Source organism: Metarhizium album (genome assembly GCF_000804445.1).
Source record: "Metarhizium album ARSEF 1941 chromosome Unknown scaffold_1, whole genome shotgun sequence".
Lineage (NCBI taxonomy): Eukaryota > Fungi > Ascomycota > Sordariomycetes > Hypocreales > Clavicipitaceae > Metarhizium > Metarhizium album.
The window spans coordinates 3435984-3460860 of NW_024467575.1; the positions used below are offsets into that span (position 1 = coordinate 3435984).

At 55.0% G+C, this 24877-nt stretch overlaps 8 protein-coding genes across 8 annotated transcripts; 4 read left to right on the forward strand and 4 right to left on the reverse strand.

The window, feature by feature from the left end:
- Positions 1–72: 72 nt before the first annotated feature.
- On the forward strand, positions 73–1765 carry MAM_00979 (Major facilitator superfamily domain, general substrate transporter; the record flags this gene model as incomplete). Its single annotated transcript, XM_040819778.1, has 4 exons — positions 73–218; positions 296–607; positions 688–1175; positions 1245–1765. 4 exons carry the CDS (start codon positions 73–75, stop codon positions 1763–1765), a joined length of 1467 nt encoding a protein of 488 aa, XP_040683043.1.
- Positions 1766–4752: 2987 nt separating this feature from the next.
- On the forward strand, positions 4753–6429 carry MAM_00980 (C6 transcription factor; the record flags this gene model as incomplete). The annotated part of the gene is made up of 5 exons (XM_040819779.1): positions 4753–5064; positions 5137–5223; positions 5322–5456; positions 5524–6028; positions 6092–6429. The coding sequence occupies 5 exons, from the start codon at positions 4753–4755 to the stop codon at positions 6427–6429; spliced, it is 1377 nt and encodes a 458-aa protein (XP_040683044.1).
- Positions 6430–7307: 878 nt separating this feature from the next.
- MAM_00981 (uncharacterized protein) lies at positions 7308–8210 on the forward strand (the record flags this gene model as incomplete). The annotated part of the gene is made up of 1 exon (XM_040819780.1): positions 7308–8210. One exon carries the CDS (start codon positions 7308–7310, stop codon positions 8208–8210), a length of 903 nt encoding a protein of 300 aa, XP_040683045.1.
- A 3690-nt stretch (positions 8211–11900) lies between these two features.
- MAM_00982 (Glycoside hydrolase, superfamily) lies at positions 11901–13073 on the forward strand (the record flags this gene model as incomplete). Its single annotated transcript, XM_040819781.1, has 1 exon — positions 11901–13073. One exon carries the CDS (start codon positions 11901–11903, stop codon positions 13071–13073), a length of 1173 nt encoding a protein of 390 aa, XP_040683046.1.
- Positions 13074–13911: 838 nt separating this feature from the next.
- MAM_00983 (uncharacterized protein) lies at positions 13912–14394 on the reverse strand (the record flags this gene model as incomplete). Its single annotated transcript, XM_040819782.1, has 1 exon — positions 13912–14394. One exon carries the CDS (start codon positions 14392–14394, stop codon positions 13912–13914), a length of 483 nt encoding a protein of 160 aa, XP_040683047.1.
- Positions 14395–14747: 353 nt separating this feature from the next.
- MAM_00984 (uncharacterized protein) lies at positions 14748–15765 on the reverse strand (the record flags this gene model as incomplete). Its single annotated transcript, XM_040819783.1, has 6 exons — positions 14748–14898; positions 14964–15073; positions 15128–15157; positions 15308–15447; positions 15542–15595; positions 15657–15765. 6 exons carry the CDS (start codon positions 15763–15765, stop codon positions 14748–14750), a joined length of 594 nt encoding a protein of 197 aa, XP_040683048.1.
- A 1037-nt stretch (positions 15766–16802) lies between these two features.
- MAM_00985 (Zinc finger, RING/FYVE/PHD-type) lies at positions 16803–18430 on the reverse strand (the record flags this gene model as incomplete). The annotated part of the gene is made up of 3 exons (XM_040819784.1): positions 16803–17142; positions 17218–18176; positions 18263–18430. 3 exons carry the CDS (start codon positions 18428–18430, stop codon positions 16803–16805), a joined length of 1467 nt encoding a protein of 488 aa, XP_040683049.1.
- A 2579-nt stretch (positions 18431–21009) lies between these two features.
- On the reverse strand, positions 21010–22362 carry MAM_00986 (tubulin specific chaperone cofactor B; the record flags this gene model as incomplete). Its single annotated transcript, XM_040819785.1, has 2 exons — positions 21010–21498; positions 22123–22362. 2 exons carry the CDS (start codon positions 22360–22362, stop codon positions 21010–21012), a joined length of 729 nt encoding a protein of 242 aa, XP_040683050.1.
- Between the last annotated feature and the right edge of the window lie 2515 nt (positions 22363–24877).

The window sequence follows — 24877 nt, forward strand, 5'->3', positions numbered from 1 at the left end:
CACACACACACACAGTGCCTCGTCTCGGCATCATCAACCCTTCACTCTGCAACAGCTGCCCCGCCAGATACCATGGCCAAGTCGGAAGAGTACGCAAGCCACTACGCAACCACCGAAGGGCGCTTCGGGTCGACATCGTCGCCGCCGGCCCTCGGGCGCCACGTAGACGACGACGAGGTGTACTCGCTCCCAGAGCAGAGGAGAATCATCCGCCGCATGTTGGTGAAAAGAAACAAAGCCATTTCCTCCCCGCACACTGCTTCTGCCGGCGGCTCATTGAAACTTGTGCATACAGCGACCTGCGGCTCGTCACCGTCCTGGCCGGCCTGTACGTGATATCGCTCGTGGACAGGGTCAACATCTCCACCGCCGCCGTCGCCCATCTCAACAGCGATCTTGGGCTCCAGACAGGTTCCCGGTACTCCGTCATTGTTTCCGTCTTCTTCATCACCTACACCGTCTTCCAGCCGCTCGGCACCGTCCTCACCCGCAAGATCGGCCCCCGCTGCTTCCTGAGCTCAATCACCATGGCATGGGGCCTCGTCATGATCGGCAACGGCTTCGTCAACTCGTGGCAGAGCCTGGCCGGGCTCCGCGTCCTGGTAGGGTAAGTGAGTGGCCAGACAGAGCAAGACGGGGACACCTCGAGCTGGGCCAATGGCAGACTGACCGGTGCGAGCCGACTAGCGTTTTCGAAGCCGGCTTCTTCCCGGGGGCCGTGTACCTGCTCAGCACGTGGTACACCAGGTTCGACATGCAGAAGCGCTACACCGTCTTCTACGGCGTCGGGTGCGTCGCCGCTGCGCTCGGCGGCATTCTGGCCTTTGGTCTCTCCAGGATGGACGGTCTCGCGGGGCTGAGGGGCTGGAGATGGATCTTCGTCGTCGAGGGCGCGCTGTCTTGCGTCGGCGCCCTCGTCTCGTACGTCTTCCTCGTGGGCTTCCCGGAGGAGGCCGAACAGTCGTGGAACTTCATCACCCGGCCGGAGCGCGACTTCATCATCCGGCGCGTCAACCGTGACCGGGGGGACGCCGTGACGGAGCCCTTTTCGTTCGAGGCGTTTTTCGCGCCCGCCGCCGATGCCAAAATCTGGGTCTTTGCCTTCATGTTCTTCTGCGTCACCACCGTGGGCTACTCCATTAATTATTTCCTTCCCATGATTCTCCTCGGAATGGGTCAGTACCTCAGCCAGCGTCTCCGCCCAACGTCGCCCTTGCCCTGCCTAACCTCTCCTTTGCTCTTAGGCTTCTCTGTCGCAGAGTCCCAGTGCCTCGTGGTGCCGCCGTGGGTTTTCACCGGTCTCCTCATGTACGCGCAAGCCTGGCTCGGGGACCGCTATCGTCTCCGAAGCCCCATCATAGCCTTCAACGCAGTCCTGGCACTCGTCGGGCTGATGCTCATGGGATTCCACCACGCCTATCCTGTTCGCTACGCGGGGGTCTTCTTCATCGTGGCTGGGGCCAGCGGTAATACGCCCCCCGTGTTGACGTATCAGGCCAATAATATCCGTGGGCACTGGAAACGCGCATTCTGCAGCGCCACACTGATCGGGTTTGGTGGCATCGGGGGGGTCGCTGGTGCTTTGGTCTTTAGGAGCCAGGACCAGCCAAAGTATCTCCCGGGAATCTACGCCGCCATTGCCTGCAACGTCTGCCTCTTGCTTTGCACCGGGGGCTTGTCGATTTGGTTCTGGTTTGCGAATAAAAGGGCCATGACGGGGCAGGCGGTGTTGGAAGGGCTGGAGAATTTCACTTACACCTACTAAGACGAGAGATTGGTCGCCGTGGTCCGATCCACAGCCCTCTCTAAACTACTCTCCTCGTGTAAAGAAGCAGAAGGAGACAATGAAACAAAACGGACCCCATTTGACATCAGTGCGCCATGGTATGGTTTATGGCTTAGGTCTTGTGTTCCTTCCGGAGTAGATGGTGACGCAGAACAGACAACAACTCTCGCATTCGGCTGATGCTGGATCGTCCGACGTGATGGGAGTTCTTTTGTTGCCTCACGTCCTTGAAATCGTCGCATGACCTTGCCGTCTCTTTGCGCCTGCCAATAAATTGCCAGGTTGCCTTGTTGGATGAGCTGTCTGTGGCTACAGCCTGAAGCTGAAAGCGGATCGGTCCTAGACGCAGCCCTTGTCGACGGGGGAGTCTCTCGGGCTCTTTTCTGAAGTCTGTTTGTGGGTTTTCTCGGCCGACTGTTTTCCAAATCCTGCATGAGTTCGCCGATGCATCTGGTAGGAGTTGGTGAGTCTTTCCACATCCCGTGTGTGTGATGGCGTGACATGCAGCATCTAAATGAATCACAGCATGTCAGGCACGTATTTCCATTTCATAGGACCGAGAGCAGTCTTGTCCGGAGCCCGACACGACGCTTTTGCCAACGCCATCCCAAACGGGTTGTCGTCGCAGGTGCTCCTGACTCGCAGGTCCAGGTTCTAAGTTGTTGTTGCATTGAACACAGCTATGAATGGGACTTGGAACATGGCCAAGTTGGCAGCTCCAAGGTGTCGGATTGCTGACTGAACAGTCCGTCGTGGACTGATACTGGTAGACTGGCTAGAGGATTTCCCACCAATATACGTCGTCGGAGCAGCTCAGAGAGCTCGCCACGGCCAGTTGATTGGGGGGGTCCAAATGCTGACGCAACAGGCGGGGAAAAAAGCCAATCCCGACATCATCTACAATAGAGCCAGGAAGATTTTAGTCAAGACAGACACTCAACCGAGTGATTCAAAAGGGGGCTTTTGTCTCAGTGGCGGAGTGCCAGGACTTAGTATCAAACAGATCCTGGTGATGCGCCAGCTTTATCTGCCGCGGCCTCACAGCGTTGTGAATAATTCCCGCCTTGTTGGAGTTGGTTCATATCACTAGGGTCAAAGGACCCCGAGCGTACATGGCAAGACAACAGAAGGCAAAATAACAGGATGAAGGTGCCACACGCTCTCTTCCCAAAACATGGCAAAAAAACAAAAAACAGCCGGGAACTCAGCCTCGAATGGGTAACTGTTTGGAACTTGGTGGTCAGGTTCGAAGGCCGTGGGGCGTTTATCTCTCGTCTTTGTGTAGCGCGTGTAGTCAGGCCTGTTTAGGGGAAAAGTCTCGCATTACGGAAGAATCGTAGAGGCAAAGTGCTGGGATTGTGTTGGCTTCGGAGTCGGTGCGCACAGCAAAGCCTGCCTCTGGACCCTTTCAGTAATCCACCCCGGCTAGATTCGACATGCCTTTAAACGCTGACTGAATCATGGATGATTGAAAACGGCAGCATTTCGGAGACTGACGGGTCTTCTTGCTGACGGATTCACGCACAGCCGGACTTGGGATGCTCGATCCTGTGATGGGTGTTCAGCTTTTCCTGGAACCTTTGTGGATGGAATTCCACTAACTTGTAAGCGTCCCAATATTCCGTTTGGCGGGAGCGAGAGCCGGGATTCGAGGACATGATGAGTCGACTTGATGGTTGGGTTGGCCGAAGGCTGCTTTGAAAGCTGACATGTGCCAAATGGGGAATCAAGGTGTGGACGATGGATACGGTATAGAGATGGAGGTATAGATCTTACCGAAAGCTAGGACTCGGTCGCTCCAGTTGATGCCGTCAAGTGACCACGGAGTACTCCGTAAGTTAACTTTACATTCTGGGTTTGGCTGACGGCTGAGAGGTTTTTTGTTATGGATTTGTACCACAACCTGCCGAGCGGAGGGTCGCCGCCGGCTCTAAAATAGCAAGGCACTCCAATTGCAAATCTCAGGCCACGACTTCGGATTTGGTTTGCACGCATCCAATGTTCGGCCGATTAATTGATCCTTGTTCACGCCGTGATGACGGGGCGGAGAGAACCGGCCAAGGCCAGAACGATGACAGCCAACATGCCGAGGAGCCAGTGAAAAATCGCACAGCGATTCTGCAAAGTCGGTGACGAGATGCCGGGGATATCAGGGGGGGGCATTGATGGATGTGCGATGTTGGAAATGGGGAGTCGAGAGCCATTGCGTGTTGACGGCGAGCGGCGCCACTGGAAAAGCTCTTGGAAGCGTCAGTGCATGTGGTGGGTGCACGTGTGGGCCCCCGGGCTGCAGCTTAGGGGTCCTCAGCGGTCCCAGTTGGGCTCAATGGCTGAGCCGCCGCCACTGTGGTCCCCTCAATCCAACCCACTGGAACTCGCTGGCTGGCTAGGCAGACAGCCAGACAGCCAATGACAGCCCAAGCCTCACGATGCCGCGAGGCCCGGCGTATCAATCCGCCGGTTCAGCCCTCTTTCTTACCCTCATCCATCCATCCGTCCATCCATCCCCTTGACGTCAGTAACGAACAGCAACAGCACGCATTGAATGACTCTCACTTCATGTTGCCCGCCCGGGCAACGTTGGAATCACGTCGGCTCCATACTCCATACACGTGACAAAGCTGCTGAGCCCCTCCCCGCCGAGCTCCCCGTTGCACGCTGTGCGCCGTTCGCTGCACGCCGCAACGCCAGAATTCGGGCACGACTGGAAATGGCGAAATGGGAACAGGCAGCTCAACCATGAAGAGCCTCTTGGTGTGGTTTTTTGACTCGAACCGGCGTGGCTTGTTTTAGATCCTGTCAACTTGTCTCCTCCCGTCACACACTCAACGCCCAACTATCGTCGCGCTGCCTCACTTATTTCAATGTCGAGTCCCCTTCCACCACCATCACCACCTCTTGTACCAAACACCGAGTAACCGCACCGATCTTGAGATCGAATCTTCAGCCCTCGTTGACTTTTCAGCATGGACCATCTGCAACATTTCCCTCCAGTGATCCTCAGCTACTCCGACCCCTCCGAGTTTGACTATTCGACCTTTCTGCAGCAGGCGGAAGACATTCCTTTCCCAGACCCATCGCATCACACGTCAGCAGGAACCATTTTAGCATCTTCTTCGCGCCAGGCAACACCCCCAAGCTCCGACGGACGAAGTACATCTGCTGCCACCGACACGTTGGTTGTGCGTCGGCAATCCGCTCACAAGCAGAGGTTGGAACGGAGGGGACACACCAAGAGCAGACGCGGATGCTACAACTGCAAGAGGAGACGCATAAAGGTAAATTTAGCCAAGTTCTCGCACCCAATGCCGAATCCCCGGAGAGTTGGAGACTCTAACCCGTCGACATAGTGTCAGGAGACTCGTCCTGCATGCGGCCATTGTGTCAAGACGGGCTTGAAATGTGAATACCCGTCCGTGCCACAAATCGTCCATCAGGTAAGAACAGCGGGCCGTGATGCATGGGTGATTGATGCATTGCCTGCAAGATGAAGATGCGCATGTTGCCCCAGCGTCCGCGACTAACACCGTGGCAGCCTCACCATCAGATTCCCCTCTTCAGCTTGCAGGACATGCGATTCTTCCAGCACTTCCTGACTCAGTGCTACCCTCACCATCCATTGAAGCAGGAGGAGATTTGGACTCACGAGATCCCGTGCATTGCCCACAATGTATGTTGCACACACTCGGCTGTAGAGGTTGGGTCAGAAACAGGGGTATTGACTTTATCTCGGGTAGCATGAATTCTTGATGCACGCCATACTGGGCTTCGCGGCATCAGAACTGGCCCCCAACGACAGCTTATTCGTCCAGGCAGCTATGAATCACCGCATCAAAGCTATCAAAGCCATCAAGAGACGGCTTTCTGAATCTGCGCGCGCCCAAACGAGCTACGAAGAGGCCAATGCGCTCGTCGCCACTTGTTTCGCCTTGACCTTCCAGTCTGTTTGCCTAGAAGACGGCCTGGCAGAATATATGACATTTATCCGGGGTATCCTCATCGTTGGAATGCAAATGATGTTTAAGGGGATCAAACCCATTTTCGAGAATCTGTTTGAAGACCGCCAGGACGAGATAATGGAACCTTATCTACGAGACCTACCACTGATTCAACGAGGGTGGGCTGACACCGCTGTCGAAGCCATCTCAAGCCTGCGGCCACTATGTGTCGAGCCAGTAGAAGTTGAGTACTACGAGCAACTACTTGGCATCGCAGGGAAGCTCCGAGTAAACTCGTTTGACGGTGGGTCGGTCCTCATACCTGTCAATCATTGGTTCCATTGCGTGATTCTGATGGTCCTCTCAGCATACAAATCCAACAGCAGACAGTATGCGTGGTGGATGATGCTACCACACAGCACCTTCCAACAGCTCATCAACCTCGACAGACAGAGCATGATTCTTCTTCACGCACATTGGATCGCTTTGTCGCAGATCATGGCATTCATCACCGAGCGCGAGTACGACGTCTGTGAAAAGAGACCAACTTGTTCAACTGAAACCGGACCTGCGCCAGGTTTTGTGAAGTGGTTGAAGTTTCTAAACGCCAGAGTAGACTACGAGCATCAATCATACAACCAGTGGCCGTTTTGGGTAGAAGCACAACTGGACAAGGACCTCACCTTTTTTGGACGACGACTATAGGTGTGATGTCAGGGCGGCAAAGCGAGCTGCAGCTTTTGTTGACGGCGGTGATGTTGGATATATTTGGTTAATCATTTCCGGCCCTACGGCCTTGCTTCTGTGCAAGTCGCGAATAGAGTTTCTATGGACATCCGCCGCCTCTCTTGGTCAGACGCACGGTGTCCTTGTGATTATTCTCATCCCAGCCTACTCCGTCATGACCAGGCAGCAGCGTTGTACGCCCGATTTCTCCGCTCTCATCAACAATCATTGCAGAATCCAGACGCGCAGAGCCCCTTTTGCCAATCACCACGAAACCTCCCTTCTGCCTCATTCCCCCACGCCACACAGGCCTAGTTTTTTTTTTTTTTTTTTTAATTTTTTTTTTTTTTTTCTTGGAAAGAGCAAAAAAATCCAGGCCTCTCCTTTTGTGGCTGTTGCAAACCATATCGGTACAGCCACCCGAACCCAGGGACGCCTCGTGCACCTCACATTCCCATGTGCTGGTGAAACGTCGAGAAGCCTTGTGAGATAGCGGGACTCGCTCTGGTGTGTGATTGGATGCCAACCCAACCCCGGTTTGACCGTATTGATCGTATCGCCCAACGGCCAACGGGCAGCGAGACGGTCAACGGAAGCGCCCGTTGTGGCGGCACCTCGATCAACGGAAAAGTCGTATTTCGCGATGGAAAATTGTGGGGCCGGGGCTCTGCGAGATGCGTCGAGGACACAACATGGACGTGAGTTAGAGGAAGAGAAGGCATAAAAGAGGCCAGATCAGTCGACATATATCAAGAAAGCGACTGCACCCAGGTGATGCTTGCTACTTTTTTACTTTTCTAAACACATCGCTTTCGACAACTCACATCTCCGTTGCAATCCAACACCCCCTAGACATCATGGCCGCGCAAGTGCTCGACGACAAAGCCGCCCTCGGGCAGCCCAGCACCGCGGCCACTTTGCCCCCGGAATACTCTCGAGACGAGCGCGCTGAGCTCACCGAGTCGCTGCCCACCTACGACAACGCGGTCGCATCGAGAGCGTGTGCCTCGCGGGCCTCGTGCGCGGCGGCCCTCGCCACCGCCGGCCTCCGACCGACACACACGTACCAGATTGAGGCCCGGGGCCGGCCGCTCGTGGCCCTTCCCTTGGCGCCTCGCGCCTCGGCCATCGACATCGTGGCCGTGCTGCCCGACGGGTCCCTCGGCCCGCTGGCGTATCGGTCTCTCCGCCGCGCACGCTGCTCGGGCGACAGCGTGCTCGTCCGCGCCGACGACCCCCTCGCACGAGAGGAGCCCCTGTGCTCGACGACGTACCGCTTTGGGCCGGGCCGCCCGCCCAGGATCCGGCTGCAGGGCGAGGTGGCGCACGAGGAGGAGCTCGAGGTCACGGGCGGGGGACTGCACACGCGGGCGCAAAACATGCGCACCCACCTGGGCACGTTCCAGTGGCGCTATGCGAGCCGGCGAGAGAGGAGGGCAGCCGGGGCGAGCAGCCTGCTTGTCATGGAGGAGGTTTCGAGCGCCGCCCCGGCGGACGGCAAGACCGCGGAGCGGAGACGACGGGTCGCGCAGCTCGTGCGGAGCGAGGAGCTGCGGACGCCGGGGACGACGCGGGCCACGGCCGGCAACGGCGGCCGCCTGGTCATGGACTTGACCGGGTGGGCTGGCCGCAAGGCCGACGCGAGGGCCATGGAGGTCTTGGTCCTGAGCGGGTGCGTCGTCATGCTGAAAAAGGAGGTTGATCGGAGGAGGGCGGCGCAGTTTATGGTCTTGGCCGGGGCGGCCGGCGGCGGGCCGTGAGCGTCGTCGTGGAGCGTTGCCCGAGGTTGTTGTTTCTCGCTTCGGCAGAGGTGCTTGGTTCGTTGACGAGATGGGGGTTGGATTGGCGTGTTGGTTTCTCGTCTGTGTGTCGAGGGTATTCCGTATGCGTCACTGTATTGATGCAGCTAGACTTGTTTGGATAGTCCACGGACCACCACGCTCTCGAATTGAAGGTGGGCCATGCCTTGATTTTTTTTTTTTTCATTTTATTTGTTTTTTGTATCAAAGCCGTGCGGCCATGCCTGTCAAGGCGGGAGGCGCTTCGATGAAACGGGACTTGATGAGCATCATGCATGCGGCGTCGTATGTCAGCGTTGGAATGCCGCAGGCGGATTCGTCGTCGAGGGCGGAACGCGGATGCAACTCCAAGACAGATGCATCAGCCGGCGCGGTAACTACCTCTGATCAGCATCGTTCTTGAAACAAGACCACGGACACCTCTTGCTGAATCCGCCGGAACCCGACGCTGTGTTCTACATTGCACACACAAGACGGGCTGGGCATGAGCCAAAGCAATTGGACTACCCTATAGAAGGAAGGCTTGTATCCGCGAGCATCAACAGGGCCAACCAAGCCTGACCGCCTCGTGGAAATCATGGATCAATCACTCCGTACTCCGGTCATCACAAGGGTCGTACTCCGTACGTGTCTAGATTCTCGTGACACCTGGACACATGTCCGCGATACCTGGGCGGGAGGAGGTGTCAGTCGTGCCTTGATATACCGAAACGCCACTGCGCACACCTCGCCCGATGGACGACGCCAAACACACCGGGACTAGACCGACGGGTGAATGAGGCACGCATGCATGGCAGGGCACCCCGAGGCACAATGCGCCATGCATTGACGACTTCGTAGCACCATCCCTCTCCGCGCGGCTTGCGACAGCGAGTGTTCGTCCTTGCAGCATCCAGACCTCGTGAACGCCTTCGCAGGGGACATGTTTCGGCCAGAGTCTCACCAGCGCAGGCAGCCCAGTCAAAGTCTCTGTCGCTCACTCCCACTCCCTTGCGCCTCGTCGCTGCGGAGGCTCGATGCCATCTAACCGATGGTCGGTCGGGAAGTCGAGCGCGACAGTGGCTGCGCTCTCATGCGAGGTACGTGACAGAAGCTGTGCTCTTCTGCGGCTTGAGATTAGGCAATGCAAAAATAAGGGTACCCTTGGCGACAGTCCAATTGATGAGCAATTTTCAACACATGTTTCATGCCCGAAGAGTAGTTACATTGCGGTTCACGGAAAAAATAGGGGTGCAGAATAAATCACGTTAGTAAATTAATTGACCTATATTTACGGCCAATCACGCGCACGTAGGGCAGCTGTCAGGTGGTTGACGAGAGTGGTGGGCCTTTCTCATTGGGTATGGGGCTCCCCGCCAGCCCGCGACGGGATGGTGAGGAGTTGCTTTTTGGTGCGACGCAATCGGTGCCGCCCACGACTCGCGGAGCCAGGAAACATGTCATGCGTGTGCTCCGATAGAAAAGCCAAAAGGGCCGTCCAGATGTTCAATGTTGTTTCGGTTCAACTCGGCAGGTGGGTCGGTTCCTGCTGCAATTGGCGGCCACGAGCGGATTGTTTGGGAAGGTGCGGCGCTTGGCGCAAGCCGGTGGGGCTTTGTCTCCTGGACAAAGGGGGTCCCGGCGTCCAGCCAACGAGTTCTCGGTTCCTGGATTCACCACCCAATGGGAGCGGGAGAGATGGTCCCCACCGGCCTAAGTAGATCCAGGCCCTTGGTGGTAGCATGGCAGGCATTTGGAAGGAGCTAGCGGTTCCGTACTCCGTACGTGCTGCGCAGCGGAAGCGATGCAAGACGTTGTTGGTTCGCCAAGATGCGGCCAAGATGCAGCTCGGACTTTGTCATGGTCCGTGGTCATTGTAGATCCGCACCGTCTAGGTTTGTCGGGGCCATGGTCGCCGCCTTCCCCTTTAAGGACCATTCAACTGCCGCTAACCGAATACTAGCAGCAGTCTGTTCTATTGAGAGCTTTGTCGGACTACGCATGTCACGTCAAAGAAGCAGGACAAACTCGAGAGTCGACGCCCTCGCGGCGCAACCTGGCGTTGCGTCGTCGAACCAAACCGCCCGCAGCGTGGAACGGAACCCGAGCATGGCACCCCTGCTGCGCCGTGGTCCCCTGGCATCGGCTTCAGACAAATATGGTCATGCTCAGGCGTCCCCGGCCTGCCAAAGGATTACTGCCCGGTAACTCGGGATGGGGGACTGTGCCGACTGTGCTCTCGCCAGAACAAAATACAACAGTACATGCACACATACGCACATGTTTGACGTACACAAGGCCGAAGGATTGTATTGTATTACGGAGAAACCGGGACTGCGTGCTTGTGCGCCATGGTTTTACGCGGGAAGCTGCATCGCCTTGGTCGGCAGGAGTACCTTAAAGGTGCATAGGGGAAAAAAAACGAACGCCGCCAAAGGAGCCCCACGGACAGAGACGGGCGTGCTTTGAGTTTGGATGGTGCAGTTTGCAGAAACATTGGCTTGTTTGGTGCGTCTGTACGGAGTATCAATGCGGATTTCTGTGAAGCTTTGTGTGCCTGTTCGACAAGTGTCTGGTCCATCATCCTGTTCGCCATTGGGTTTGCGTCGCCCAAGAAGATAGGCCAGCGGAGCACCACCACGGCGTTTGTCACGGCAACCTTTGCGTGTGTGCAGCTACAGTGTGCCGTGGAATGCGGATTGCGACGCCGTTGGCAGTCATGTGCCCGACTCATGATCCATGGATGCCGACGCCGGACACGGACAGTACGCACTCCGTACCACCAGGGGCAGGGCAACAAAGTCTCCAACTCGGCATTGTGGTTTTTGTTGGAATCTTATCAGCCCTTTGCTGGTGGTCCCGTTCCCCACCATGTCTGGTCCGAGGGCAATGCTGGCTCGTTGGGCGGCTGGGGCTCGTCTCCGCTGATGGTTCGTTCAATGTTCAGCGTTCCCCATCCGTCATCCGTCCCTGCCGTCTGAGAAGCGGCTATTCGTCCAGTTGCCCCATCTACGAGCAGGTTCCCCCTTCCCCCCGTTGATCGGCGCACACCTCGTGCTCCTACACTCCTCCGCCTCGCCCAGTCACTGCTCGCCACTCACGCCGCCCGGCACACCCCTTCCGCACACGCGCCCTGCTCAGCCACACCCCCTGGCGCTGGCATTCACCGAGCACATTGTCTTCTCCCTCTCCAACTCCGAGTCTTGATAATTCTTCTACCTCATCCACCTCAGCCTTTTTGTTTCGTCTCTCTTTTGCCCTCCACTCCGCCCTCACCTACATCACATTCCTTCGTCCGCACGCAACGCTTCCGTTGTCCTTCCTTTCTGCTCCTTCGAGCACGAGCACCAAGGTCGCTAGCTTCGACCCGTTTGCCTTTTCTTCCCCCTTTTGCTGCTTTCGCATCTGCACTTGGCCATTCCTTTCGTCTTTGACAGACCCTTTGAGTCAGATTTTCTCTCCTTCAACGGCCGTGCCGAAGAATATCAGGTTGCGTTTTGCGCTGCTACAACCACCAGCCCCTTTTATCATCAACAGGAACGCGATACTGCCCAGGTTGAATTCGACTTTCTAGGAATCAGCAGCTCTTTGCCATCATCACCACCACCACCATCCACGTACAACACCATCTTACAAGTAGTGCTTTTGGTATCAACAAAATCACCATCGCCCATGTACGCCAACAAGGTTTCTGCCCTGGTCGGTGCCTTGGCGGTCATCGGATCGACTTCCGCCCTCAGCTTGCATCGACATGGACACCGGCTGCAGAAGAAGCATGTGGTCATCGACAGGGTTACTGATGTCGTGACCGTCTACGTAACAAGGGAAGACGATCTTCCTCAATCCACCGTCGAGACCAACACTGGCACTGTCACCTCTCAGCATGTCGTTGTAACTCCTACACCCAAGATGGACGCTGTTGCCAACTTTCCTGCTCTCGCTCCCGGTTCCAATTCGGCTCCTGCTGCTTCCCCTTCCACCAGCTTGGCCACTGAGGTCAAGCCAGCTCCTCCGACTGCTTCCACCGGCTTGGCTCCCCAGGTCCAGCCAGCTCCTCCAACTTCTCAGGTCAAGTCGGCTCCAATTTCCGACAGCGGTGGCGGTGGCTCTGGATCAAGCAACGGGCCTCTCTTCTCCGGCAAGCGTGGTCTTGCCTACAATGACGCTAGCCTTGCCAACCTCTTCGGAAAGTCCTGCAAGCCTGGCGCCTGCGGTTGGGCCTACAACTGGGGCGACTCGCCCGGTTCCCTCGACCCCGCATACAGCTTCATTCCCATGCTCTGGGGCGACAAGGGGGACAATCTCCAACGCTGGGGAACTTCTTGTAGCAAGGGCATCGGTGCCAAGGCTGTCTTTTCTTTCAACGAGCCCGACAACTCTGGCCAAGCTACCATGTCTGCTGAAGACGCTGCTCGTCTTCACACACAGTACATGAATCCTTGCTCCGGCAAAGGGCCCCTAGTTGGAGCTCCTGCCGTCACCAATAGTCAAAATGACGGGGAAGGCCTCAATTGGCTTGATAAATTCGTCACTGCATGCAAGATTCAGGGCTGCAAATATGACTTTTGCAACGTTCACTGGTACTCCCCCGCCAGCGAATTCGACAGCCTTTTCGCTCACCTCGACGATGCTCACCAGAGGTGCGGCAACAAGTCCATCTTCCTGACCGAGTTTGCTCCCGCCGGCTCCCCCGCCGAGGTGGATATTTTCATGAGGAAGGCTATGCAGAAGCTCGAGTCCGTCGAGTACCTCCTCGGCTACGCGTACTTCATGATCAGGCCCAACAGCCTGATGTCCACATTGACCTCTCTGAGCTCGGTCGGCAATATCTTCGCCTCGGCTTAAATGCCAAAATAAGTGATTGGCGGGTCACTTGCTCTCGCTCTTTCTTGTACACTCGCTAGTGAATGCCCACCCTTTTTTTTTTTTTTTTTTTTTTTTTGATTTTCTTCACTCATTCATCGAATACTATCACGAACCCAAGGAGCGCTTAAGGGATCAGGGCAGGTACAAACCGGGAGATGTTTAACCAGGCGCAAGGGGACAGGAAGGAATTCCAGGAGGAAAAGCTTCGATTCTCATGTATAAATTAGGCCGACTGACTCTCACATGCTACATAGGAGAGATACCCAAGTCCGACGTCACAAGGATGCAAGCATGTTGCCAGGCTTGGCAGGTACAACTTGCGCTCGTTCGCTCGTTTGTAGCACGCCCGCCATCTTGCTCTGCGGAATTGTCTGTCCGGGCTGGACAAAGATTTATGAGCCACGACAATTGATTTCTCTTTACAATTTATTTACACTCGCCCCTTGTGCCATGGTGTGTGGCTTGCTTAGTTCCTCCAAGTGTATCGAGTGTACATGTGTTGCCGATCACGTCAGACATGGGAACATCGGCCGGGCGTGGGCTGGTATTCCAATGTCTCGGCCGCAAGACTAGTGCAGTGCATTCTTGCAGCGGGTAGATATTGCCGTCATGACATGGGACAATGGAGTGAGTGTCTTGATGGCCGAGACAGCGCCTTTACTACGTATCCAAGTACTAGTAGTGCTACGTGCACACATACTTGGCTCCTCACCAAGACCAAGACAATTTCATTGACGCGGTAACATACTCGATGACAGGCAAATTCAGGAAACAATTCAAATAAAAAGTACAAGACGACTCGTGCCCAAAACCCCCATCAAGGTGAAATCGGCCAAAGCTGACCGGCGGTGATATTGACTCTAGAGGTATAAGCTTCGGGGGGGTCGTCTTGCAAGCTTGCAAAGCCCTCTTCTGCGGCGAAGCAATCTTGGTACCCACAGCCCGTCGGGATACCCATTGGGATGCCTTGGGACTGGGTAGTGCCGCCGAGCTTGCTCTCCCGTTCGATGGTAGTTGTGATGACGACGCCGCCGGCGGTACTCGGGGCTTCGCCTGCGCGCGAGTCCATCTGCGTTGAGGACCGGGCTGTAGGGACTAACGGAAGCTCAACTGGAGTTGATGCTGTCGACGAGTTTGCGGCGCAGGGAGTGAGTACCCTGGCCGACCCTTGACCCAATGCGTCTCTCCCATTCACAGCGCCGCTTGTTGAGGAGGCGGTCGAGGTGCCGGCGTTGTCCTTGGATGTGACCCATTGGATGACAGCGGCGGAAAAAAGAACTGATTTCTCAGCTTTGGACATCGTGGATTGACTTGGAAAGGGGCCGGGGACGCGAAAACTGACTGTCACAGTTGCAACTCATGAGACAGATCCAACCTGGCTCTCCATCAAGTGACATTAGAACAGACAGGTTTCTAATAATTTCAGCATCATCTTCCCCAAAAGACCAGGTAAAATGAAATTTATTCCAAGAAAAGAGAGAGGGGGAGGGAGAGACATACATCATGCTGCTTAGTAGCGTGGAGAGTGCTCCGCAAAATGTTCTGAACGCCACAGTTCGAAGACGAATATTTGCGTGCGTGCGAGGCATGTTCGTGTATGAGTAGAGCTCTGCCTTCGAGTTGAGTTTTGCAAACGACATCCCGAGAACGCTCTCAACAGTAGAGAGAGAACTCACTGCGAAGGGGAATCAGGAAAATTATTGTCAAGTATACATTGACAACTGTGTCAAAGGAAATGAGCGGAATCATGGCAAAGCTCTTCATGCCGATGACGCACTCCCCGTCATCCAGCTTGGCGATCCGGCTGCATCCCACAGTGCTCGTAAGTCGCTATGCCGAACGTCGGATACATTCAATGCGACGACGTACAATAAAAAGTTGAGAATCACGACGGCCAGATACACGGCAATCATGCCCAGAGAGTTGAACATGTACAATCTCGAGCGTATTCTCTTCTTTGGCGTGCCGCGAATGATGTGCTGCCTCGTGTCAATGGTACATGTTCTGAAATCACCCACAGGTGCGCGGCATACCGCCTTTTCAACAAGAAACAGGTATATAAACTTTGCAAACCGTCAGCGACGGCAGCAGACTTGGCTCAGGAGTTGTCAAGTATCGGCGCTGCTCACAATCTAGCTCGGCAATTTGGACACTTTGTGAGAAACTTGTCCCCTCCAAAAAGAAAAAAAAATCAATCCTCAAAACACGCCCACCTTGGTAGTAACATAACAGACGAGACAGATCAAAATGGCGCTGTCGCAAGTTCTGAAGCTAGCATTCAAGCCAATGGAGTGCTGCAGCATGGCCGACGCAAAGACAAAGATGTACGAATCCGTGTATATGGCAAAGACGACTGGCCAGGTCAGCAGAGATGTTCATTCACTTCAGGGGCACAAGAGAGAGAGAAAAAGGAAAAGCAGCAAGGAGATGAAGAGCGGAAAACTCACGCCACACCACGATGGGCACACGACTCCACGACCGAATGACCAGACATCGCTGCGCTGCGCCACGTCAATATAAAACCCGTCAACCGTCTGTACTGGGCGCAGTAGGGTCAAGTACTCAAGAACAGAGCCAAGATGCTGGTCGACAGAAGCGAAACAACCATGCCCAAGACCCTGCCTGCCGCGGGAACCTGCTCCACGCCTGTGGGAACCGTTCTCGTGGCCATGGCACAACAATTGCGCGATGGCTCAGCAGGCCGACATTTCTTGCCACTGACCAGCGGGGAAATGAAGGAATAGGAGTAGGCGTCGGCGTCGGCGTTGAAAGGAAAAAAGGGCAACAGGACTGGCAACAAAGCAGACGAGGTCGCCAGGCCACACAGGCGTGCTCCCAGCGAACCGCGGCCGTTGTTGCACAGGGTGGTTGATGATGATGATGATGTTGTTGATGTCGAGCATGACTGCGGAAGTTGGCGGAGCGGGAAGCGTCCAAGTCGGAGCTGGGTGAGCCTTCGAGTTGCTCGAGTTGCTCGAGTACTTGCGTACTTGCGTCCTCAGTACCTACGTAGCACTTAACTAGGGAAGTACAACCCACCTACTTACCTACCTAAGGTACTTGGACTGGGTTGAGGTGGCATTCTTGGATGCTCCTTCCAAATAAACACCACACATGGAGAGCCACGGCAGGAGCGGCATACCGACTCGACCACGGACGGACGGACATTGAAAGTCCTGTCCATGGAGCGCCAGACCCGACACAAAAGACGATCCACGTGCAGAGAATCGACAGAGTTGCCTTCCCGCATGGGGTATACAAGTACAACACGAGCACAAACCCCAGCCAGACGCATTGCATTGCATCAGTGCATTTGAATAGCAACCTGTGTTGAAATACAAGATCGATCGGCCCCTTCCCCTTGGACCAGTCTCAGTCGTAACGCCTTGCAATGCTTCCCTAATACCCTGATCAAGTAATTCCATTTCAAAGAAAAAAAGGAACAAGAAGAGAAGAGAGAAACCGTATCCAAACGCCAATCAATCCGGGCACCGGATCACAACGTACCAAGATTCCTCTATATTTGAAAACCTTTGCGCTAGCCCGGCCACATGGGTTGCGTCGTGTCATTCTTTTACCATTTCCCCATCAGCCAATACAACATGTGTGCCGGAGGCGAATTCGTTCCCCGTGAATAATTAATCGCAAATAAAAGGCCAAAAAAATGATTTTTTTTTCTTTCATCTGGTGTGAGTCCCGTGGACCCCATCATGGGCTTGCAGGCTGCGACCTCGTTCGTATGCGGAATTTATGCTTTAACTTGCCCGTCAGTCGAGCGGCATGTGGTCTGTCCTCCGGCGTCTCTGGCACTTGGGTCTCGTGGTCCGTCGAGTGGGCGCGCATCTGTCGGAGGGCAGCTATTCGCTCTTCTACACCAGCCTGCCGTAATCGATTGACATCCAACAGCCGACTGAGTCGATTGCCGTGAATCGCATGAGGGCTGTCGCCGTCTTCTCCCTCCAGAACCAAGGGAGGAGCCAGGTGTTCTTGTGGATTAGGGGAGGACGGATCATTGGGGGCTTGCCGCCCAGGGCGAAGATCCAAGCGGCTGCCAGAATTGTCAGCATGGCCTCCAAAGCGGCACGTATTACCATTTTTATTTTTTCCCCACGAGTCCACTTACCACAAGGGGCACGTTCCAGAAACATTGACGAGCCAGGGATCGACGCAATGAGGATGAAACTGGTGGTTGCAAGGCAGAACTCTCACGTCCTCGCCAACCGTAAAGTCTTCTGTGCAAATGGAGCAGCCGAGGTGCTCGTCCCCTTCTTCGGTTTCGGCACGTCCAGCACTGGGATCCGGCCCCAACGACGCTTGTCCACCGCCCTCGTTTTTGGCCGCCAGGGCGGCGGCCGCGGCGGCAGCGGTCTTGGCTTCGGGCGCCTCGCCTTCCCCGGTATTTGTCACGGTTCTATGAGATGCAGTTTCATGTCCATCGACCGTGGCGCTGTCAAGCTCAAGCTCTGGGTCAGGCTTTGCCGGCTCTTGGTTGCCAAACTTGACAATAGGAATCGTGTCCAGCACGGCACGGGCCAGGCCTTTTGCTCTGCTTTGGCGAGGTCGCCCGCCGAGACCTCCTCGCGGCCCGTATCTTTCGGGATATCGATGGGCTCGAATGGCACCCGTGGCAATGATGACCAAGAACAACAGGGTGATGATGCCAGTGATGCTGTACAAAATGCTCATAGCAACGGCCGAATTGTTACCTCCGCCGTCTCCTGATCCAGAACTTGGACTTGACTGGACGGACTTTCCGGATATATGGGCGTCGGCACTCATTGCTGGCTGGGTGCCGTTCAAATACGACAAGACCCCTCCAGCCTCGCCGGAGTCGGCCATGGACAAGATGCTCGTGTAGGGCAGCTTACCGTCATTCGAGATTAGGCAGATGTTTTGGTCGATTGTGTAAAGGATAATTGCCTTCAAAGACGCCTTCATGAGTCTACTGAGCATCTCGTCGGGGCCCATGAATCCGTCCGAAGCAGGCTTGTCGCACGACAAGAAGGCGATGGTGTCGCCGCCGGACAAGTCGTTGTAGGAAGAGACATTGGCTGCCTTGAGATGGCCCGTGATGCTGATGGTCTGCGGAGGGAAGAAGAAGACGAGTCAATCAGGTTAGCAGTGAATTGGGTGCTGCGACGTCTGCTTCCTGGAGAGCAAGTACTCACGCCGCGGGTCACGCCGGTTCCATTGAGCCCCAGGCTCGGGGTCAATGGGATCACGGTATACGTCGACGACGAACTCCTGTCCCCCGGTTGGAGCGTGATGGCCATGCTAAGGGCACTCGGGCTCGCCCAATCTGGAACATCCTTCTGGGCGGAAGTAAAGGCGGCCATGTCGTCCTGCGCAGAAACCGCCAACACTGCACAAAAGACTGTGAGCAGTGTCAACCAAGGGCCGCCGCGGCCAAGGCCCGCAGCTAGGCAGCCGACCAAGGCCATTTGTAGAATCGACGGGTGGTTTGCACGACGGCGCCGCCAGGGAATGGCATCCGAACGTGCAGATTTAAGAAGCTGGCGTCGAACGTCGGAGCGCCGGACTGTCGGGTGGTGATGGGCAACGGCGGGGGCGACGAGTCGTGGTCATGGGGGGCTCAGTTCGAGCGAAGCGGCATCGGTTGGTTGTGCGACGAGGTGGTTCGCGGCCGGGTGTCGACGACAACTGCGAAAATGCAGGGTTGGTTGACCTACATCTGGATTTTGAAGTTGAACGGAGACGGGGTCGGGCTGAGACACCACCACCAACCTCTTGACGCACGTTGAAATGGAGTTGGGGCAGCCGAGCAAACGGTGGAGATGGGCAGTGCCGGTTGCGGGCCCAAGTCAGGTCTCTGATCTTGCGTAGGTACTTGTGCACTTGTCTACTCGTCCCTGGCCTCGTGTCGCTATACTCGGTGCGACTACGGGCCTCGTGCCATTGACTCCGTCCTGTCTACCTGCAGCTACTTACTATGTAGTTACCTACTTACCTAAGTACCTAGGTACTTACTCAAGTACGTGCCTCGGTACTGAGTAAGTAGGAACGGATAACGGAGTAGGCGCTGCCCACCACCACGAGCTAGTCGCCCAAGCGCCGCCCAAGCGCGTCCAGGCGCCACCAAGCGCCCGCAACCAGACAGCCGTTTACAACCCTACATCCGAACGCAAACGCTACAAAGACAAATGAATGGGCTCGGCAGCAACTCCACAACCTGTTGCCATCAACATCCCTTAGATCGCAGTCCCGAGTCAAACCCTCTGTTCCTCAGGATCAAGGCCTAGTGCGTACAGGACACGCAAGGATCACACCCAGACCGACGTCCATCTTCCTCGACGGCCTGGGCATCTCGTAGCCACGTCCTCGACTGATCTGTATTCTCAAATGCCCACTGCCTGGCCAATCTGCAGAAAACTCCCACGCTTATTCATCGCGAACAGCGCTTTCAAAACCAGGCAAGAACACGGCGCATCTGATGAGGCACAAGACTATGGGGCGAACTCTTTGCGTTGATAACTCGGCCATCGTCTCAGCAAGTTGGTAACCGTCTTTTCGACAGCATCCATGCCGACTATCCTCGGTGCGACGCGTCGTCATCAGCAGTACGGACAATGGGGCAGCGAAAACAAAAAGGAGCTCGAGACGCTTGTTATCCCATCACGGCTCCCCCTCCTTGACACCAAACTATGTAAAAGAGGAAAAGAACAAAAAAAAATAGAAGTCGCCTGGCCTGCAACCACTCCGATCTCAACTTGATTGTAAAAAGAAAAAAAAAGAAAAAAAAAGGAAGGACGGGTGGTTCTGAACGCCAAAGACTTGGGCTCTCTCGTCTTTTGCATAACCGTCTCAAACCCACGTATCACCACAATAGATGCATGTCCCAAACGACCCGTCGCGCTATCCATTGTCCAATGCCTGTCTCGCCTGGGTCTTGATGCGGGAGGTACGGGAGGCCTCGAGTATCAAACGAGAGCCTGTCCAGCTGTCGCACCCATCTTCTGCGACGTCTTCACCCCAGTTCAACATGGGACAATGCTGCCACCAACTTGATACACGTGCCTCCTTCTCAGCCCGCTGACCACGTCCAATAGTTTCCAATATCCCGGGGGCCAGCCGGTTTCGATAATCTCAGCCACAGGCGCCCATGTCCTCTAATGCTCTGCATTCTCCGGTCTGATAGTTCCAACATTGGACGGCTAGTATATTCCGGCCGCCGCTTTACCGCAAGGAAATACCGACTGCCTCCATATACCAAGCATACCCTAGACACCCGTAAGCCGTCCTTTGCTCGGCCCTCCATTCCCTAGTACGGAGTAGTTTAATCTCAAGCTTCTCCCTTAAATAAGCGCGCAAACGCTGCCAATGGATCGCAAACCGTCTTCTTTCCTTTTAAAACGCGCCTGGTCCTCACTGAGAGCTAGAATAAACCCAGAGGACTAGTGTTCCTGCACACGAGCTCCGGCATTCCATGTTACTGACACCCTCAAACACACTGGGGATCGGGATCGTCAGATCCGTTCACTCAAAGCCCATCATCAAATGGGCCATTTCGTGTCCGTTCGACCATGCCCTTGGCTGTAGTTGGCCAGGACATCACAGATAAAACTGTTTTATAGTTTACAGCTCTCCTCTGTTCACAGCCCTGACCGAGCCGCAAGTTCCGCTTCTTCGGTGCCTGGCATGGACGATCTAGGCTGCAAAGGCTCCATGTACCATCTATCCAATGGAAACATGAGTCCTCCTAGACGCCAGGCAGACGGTAACTTCGCCACCGTGAATCCGCCCGATGTGCTTTGGGATTTAGGAAAAAGCCAGGTCCATGATACCAAGCTCATATCGTAATGCTGAGCTTTCGCCGATCCAAGGTGGATGAACAAAGCGGTGGCTGGGACGGGGATGCTCATGCAAGTGACTGGATTTAGCGACTTGCTGCTGTGGTCTAAATTTCCTCCAAATCCTCGAGATCATTCACGGGAGGAAAGTCTCCAACCTCTACTCGCTCTGGGCGCACAAAGACGCCATGCTTCATTGTTGATGGTTCCCCCCAGTACCGAGAGCCGTCAATGCTGCCGTCGTTCTTGCCAACTGGTTCATCTAACTGGACGCCCACCCATTGCCCTATGCCGTTCGGGATCTGCTTCACTTCTCCAACATATTTTACCACGCCGCGCCTAGTGTCCTCACCGCCGATGCGGCACCGCTTCCCGACTTTGATGCCACGTTGGCGCACCTCCTGTTCCAGAGCCTCCAGCCTGACTTGCTCGTGGCTGGGGGCGTTTGGGTCGAAACGACCAAGTTTCTGTGTCTTTTTCCATGCCAACACCGAGTCCGTTTTCTTCTCGTACTCCTCCTCAGGCATCACGTACTTGTCGACCCCAGATGTGTCGGTGTAGTTAGGCCTTGCTCCGGGTGGTCGGGTATCTCCCACCTGTCAAGTGAGGACAAGACTCGTTAGCAAACCGCCCTCCATTCCATTCCATTCTTTTCTCGTTATCCTTTTTTTGCCAACAAGATCCATGCTCCTAGGTTGCTAAGCTGGACTGAAAAAGATGGCGCTGAGCCGTCCAAGATATGGCTCGACTCTGGACCTCAACACGTGCTGGCTCAACATAACAAAACAAAAAGAAAAAATGAAAAGGCGGAATGATGAATGGACCAAGAAGGTAGAGACAACCAGCCGAGGCGGCAACGGCCCCCAATTATTGCCAAACCAGGTACTCCGTAGACTCGATTGCGTTTGTCCCCCGCCAGATTGTCAGGCGAAAGGATGCATTTGAGACAATTTTGTCACACAATTGACTGAGGGTACATCCTGAGGGTGACTTGGCGAGTCAGAAAAGAGGAGGAGGGAAGGACAAGAAGAAGAACAAGAGGACAATAGAGGGAACAGAACAAAGGACGAAGAAGAGGTAAAGGCGACGGACGGCGGCTGTTCAAGCGTGCCATCGCATGATGACCTTGGTCGTTTCGCTTTTTTGGTTTTCTTGCTGGTGCCCTAGTCCATGAACGGGTTGCCCGACGAGCAAATGAAAAATCCAAACCAAAAACTTACGTGCAGCTCGGCATAGGGCGCGAGGGGAAAGCTTGACAAGCGGGTGTTGTCCTCGTCTGCCGCCTCAACATGGATGGTATTCGACCCTCCTGAAGCCTTGAGACTGAGCCTCTGCGCAGACGGGGGCACGCCTGTAATGGGCTCGAGTTTCGCCTTGAGCGTCGTGATGGACCATGACGGCGTGATGCGGCGCTCAGAGGCTGAATTGGCTGAAATTACCCGCAGCGGTACATCTGCCATGTTATTTTCCGGTTTCAAATTTTCAATCTAGCCAGATAAATCAGCTCAAGTTCCATCTTGGTACGGTGTGGTATGGATTCAATGTTTTTGATTTCTTTTGGAACTGAGGACGGTCTCTGCCTGGTGGTCTGGTCTGTTGATCAGGTTACCCGTCGTCGCCCTCATCGGGAGCTGGGAGACGGGCGCTGCTTCTGTCCCCGGTACGTAGACGACCGGCGGCAAGACAACAAAACGGACGGAAAGGTCGTTTGAGGTCAGGCCTCTGCATAAAGTTGGTTCCATGTAACCACGTACGTACCGGTAGAGGCGCAGAGACACGCAGCGAACCCTGACAGTCTGTCGTAATCTGGAGTGAGTTGAGAGTGTCTCAGGATCACGGAGGTGGGGTTGGCACGAAGTACGGAGTACGTACACACATGCCGGAAGTAGCTACCTACCTACTTCCTAGGTAGGTAGGTACCTAGGTAGATACCTGGGGACCTACTTTTCAGTAGGTTTGTAGGGAGATGTGGGGAAGTCCTGCGCTGCATTCGCTGACAGGTGGTGATACTCACGAGTCGGAATCGGAACGGTGAAGACATGAGAAAATTTGCTTCATCAGCAAAGTGTTGGGTTGATACGGAGACAACGACAACGAGTGCCTAGGTAAGTACTTGGGATACACGCTATGGCTGGCCTAAGGGCGAAAGAGAAAAAAAGCGTTTTTTTTACTTTTTTCTTTTTCCTTTTTCCCTTCTCGTACACCTTAGAAAAGCAAGGAACAAATAGTTCCAAAGGAAGGGGAAGGAGCCATTAGTTACAAGCTGTGGCTACCCTAGGCAAACGTACTCGTACATACCTACCTAGGTACTTAGTAAGTAAGTAGGTACTTAGGCCCGGTACCTAGTAGGTAGGGCAGGTGGTCACAGTTACTTCCGTGTCTGCCCCAAGTGCCATCCAGTCTTGGGTCGTAGTACGGACTCCGGAGTAACCAAGTTACCTACCTGTCAGCCACCGAGTCGACGAAAAAGATGGAGAAACTCATATCTTTCCCTCAAACCATGCCCCCGTTGCTAATGCTAATTGATACGTAATTACTCCGTGCTCTGTCCAGACTCCACGACACCGCAATTTAAAGCCCAATGCCTTCTCAAGTACCCCTATCCGATAGGCGCGAAACCGGCTTTGTTCACGGAGCAGCCCTGGGATATCCTTGTGAGCGGCAGGTTTCGTTTTTATCAACTGTGGTGCTTACAATTTCCCGTTCAAGGCTGCCGACGTCGGGAACCCCGTCTCGGCAACGTGGAGGGATTCCTGCATGTTTGCCAAACACATCCATCACAGTTGGCATCAACACCCTCGCCCACACTCTGCCGCGCTTGTTTGCCATTGAAGCAATGACCACATACGCCTTCCCTTCCAGACCAGACCCTGACATACACATACTCATCAAGCCCTGAGAGGGAACCGTGGACCGTGGACCGTGGACCGTGGACCGTGGACCGAAATCTGACCGACATGGCAAACCTTTCCGGTCCATCGACGCACACCCTCATCCCCATGGCCCTCCGTAATGAAGCCGTCAGCCACAGCTTTGATGTTCACATCGAGCATTGTTTTTTTCCCCCCCTCGCCCCGGAAGACTGCATGGCCACCAAGGTTTCGTGCTGGGCTCGGTGCCTGTTCCTGTTCCGCTTTGCACAGACTCCACGTCACTGGTCACATCAGCCCATGGTCTTTGGCATACAAATACCAACTACTAGTAGTAGTATTATGACGACAAACCTCACCCCTCTCCATCGCCTGCAAGAGCACAGGGGATGAGATTGAGCCTATATCCCGAAACGAGATACAACCCTTGCTCGTAGTTCGTTTGGTGGTCCCGTACCGGCTCACACGACACAGTTGGCGGAGTCATGGACTCATGGCTCATGGGCCACAATTGTCCTTGCCCGGGTCCATGTCGAACAAGAACCCACAAACTCGGGTCGCAGCCTGGATGGACAGGGATGTTGACGCAGAGCAAAGAGAATGCAGTTACTAGAGCAGTTTAGCTTCCGGCTTCACACAAGGCCCCGATTCAATGCTGCCTCGTCTCAACCTTGTCGGCATTTGCCGTACCAATGCCGGTCAATGTTGCGATACAGCTTGGATATCTCAGTCCACTCGCCAACAATGCGCCTTGGCGTATAGGAGGCAAAATACTTGAATCGAAGCCACAAGGATCGAGGTAAACACCACCCACCCAGCGCCGCATCGTGGATTCAATGAATCGTGTCCATCCCAGACCATGGCTTTCATGGTCAACCGGCTAGATGCTCAACATTTCCGACCACGCAAATACTGAAACACGCGTGCGGCTGGACAATCAGCATCATTTCAGGAACAGGGCTCAACCGCTTGACAATTATTGCTGCACAATTAATCTGGAGCAACCACCACTTGGCCAGCCGGCAGATTTTGCGCGTCACATCGAGCACCGCGGCCCACAAGCTAGGTTCCCACGCCGCTGCACCTGTCCGAGCAAGGGAATCGG